General features: G+C 70.6%; 1 protein-coding gene across 1 annotated transcript in view; it reads left to right on the plus strand.

Moving 5' to 3' along the window:
- The window catches only part of SLC6A19 (solute carrier family 6 (neutral amino acid transporter), member 19), a gene marked incomplete at its 3' end in the record, with an annotated part of 15,927 nt that overhangs the window by 6,953 nt on the left and 7,867 nt on the right, over positions 1–1,107 (plus strand). The window contains exon 2 of the mRNA XM_004678377.2: positions 57–368. Coding sequence (XP_004678434.2) covers positions 57–368 — 312 coding nt within the window. The remainder of the gene's footprint in view (positions 1–56; positions 369–1,107) is intronic.

Consider the following 1,107-nt stretch of genomic DNA (forward strand, 5'->3'; position numbering starts at 1 on the left):
CGTGCCCCCGGGGCCCCACCGTGGGCTCCAGGCCTGTGCGGGGCCTTCTTCCCCAGCAACTGGGCTGAAAGGCGAGATCCTGCGCTTGGGCGGCCAGCAAGGTCAGCACGTGGGCCGGGCTGCAGCCAGCGGGCAGGCGCCGCTGACCACCTGCCCCGCACAGGGAGTGGAGGGCACCGGCCTGGCCTTCATCGTCTTCACCGAGGCCATCACCAAGATGCCGGTGGCCCCGCTCTGGGCCGTGCTGTTCTTCATCATGCTCTTCTGCCTGGGGCTGTCGTCCATGTTCGGGAACATGGAGGGGGTGGTCGTGCCCCTGCAGGACCTCAACGTCATCCCCAAGAAGTGGCCCAAGGAGCTGCTGACAGGTAGGCTGGGGTGGGGGCTCGCGGGGGCCGGCCGCAGCGGCCGAGTCTGCAGCGCCGCTGTCCACCCTCAGGCCTCATCTGCCTGGGCACCTACCTCCTGGCCATCATCTTCACGCTCAACTCTGGCCAGTACTGGCTCTCTCTGCTGGACAGCTACGCTGGCTCCATCCCCCTGCTGGTCATCGCCTTCTGCGAGATGTTCGCTGTGGTCTACGTGTATGGTGTGGACAGGTGGGACACGCGGTGGCCGTCGGCGTCCATGGGTCGTGGGCGGGCACAGGCCCCGGGACTCGGAGCCTGGGGGGGTCTGGTCAGCCCACTGGGCCCGAGTGTCCCAGACGGAGCTGCTGCACAGTCCGGGGTGGGCCACCTCCCACGGAGGAGCCCAGAGCGGGTAGGGACATGGGTGGCCGGGCCAGGAGACCCCAGGGCGCGGGTCTCTGTGGGGGAAGCAGCCCCTGGGGCTGGGGTGCAGGCCTGAGGTCTTGGGGCACCCTACTCCCGTCTGCTGCGAGTGGACTGGGCCGTCGGGGTGGCGGGCCGGGCAGGGGTGGGGGCCACAGTGGGCTCTACCCCCAGGCCAGCCTGGGGGGGTCCTGCCCGCCCGGCCCCAGGAGCCCAGGGGCCAGCGGTGTCACGGGGCCTTGGCAGCCAGCGGCGCCTGGGGTGTGGAGGTGTGGGGTGCAGGAGGGTGGGCTGCCGGCCTCCCAGGGACACAGGCTGTGACCTGTCTCACCCT

Source organism: Condylura cristata, unplaced genomic scaffold (genome assembly GCF_000260355.1).
Source record: "Condylura cristata isolate star-nosed mole 26May11 unplaced genomic scaffold, ConCri1.0 scaffold00007, whole genome shotgun sequence".
Lineage (NCBI taxonomy): Eukaryota > Metazoa > Chordata > Mammalia > Eulipotyphla > Talpidae > Condylura > Condylura cristata.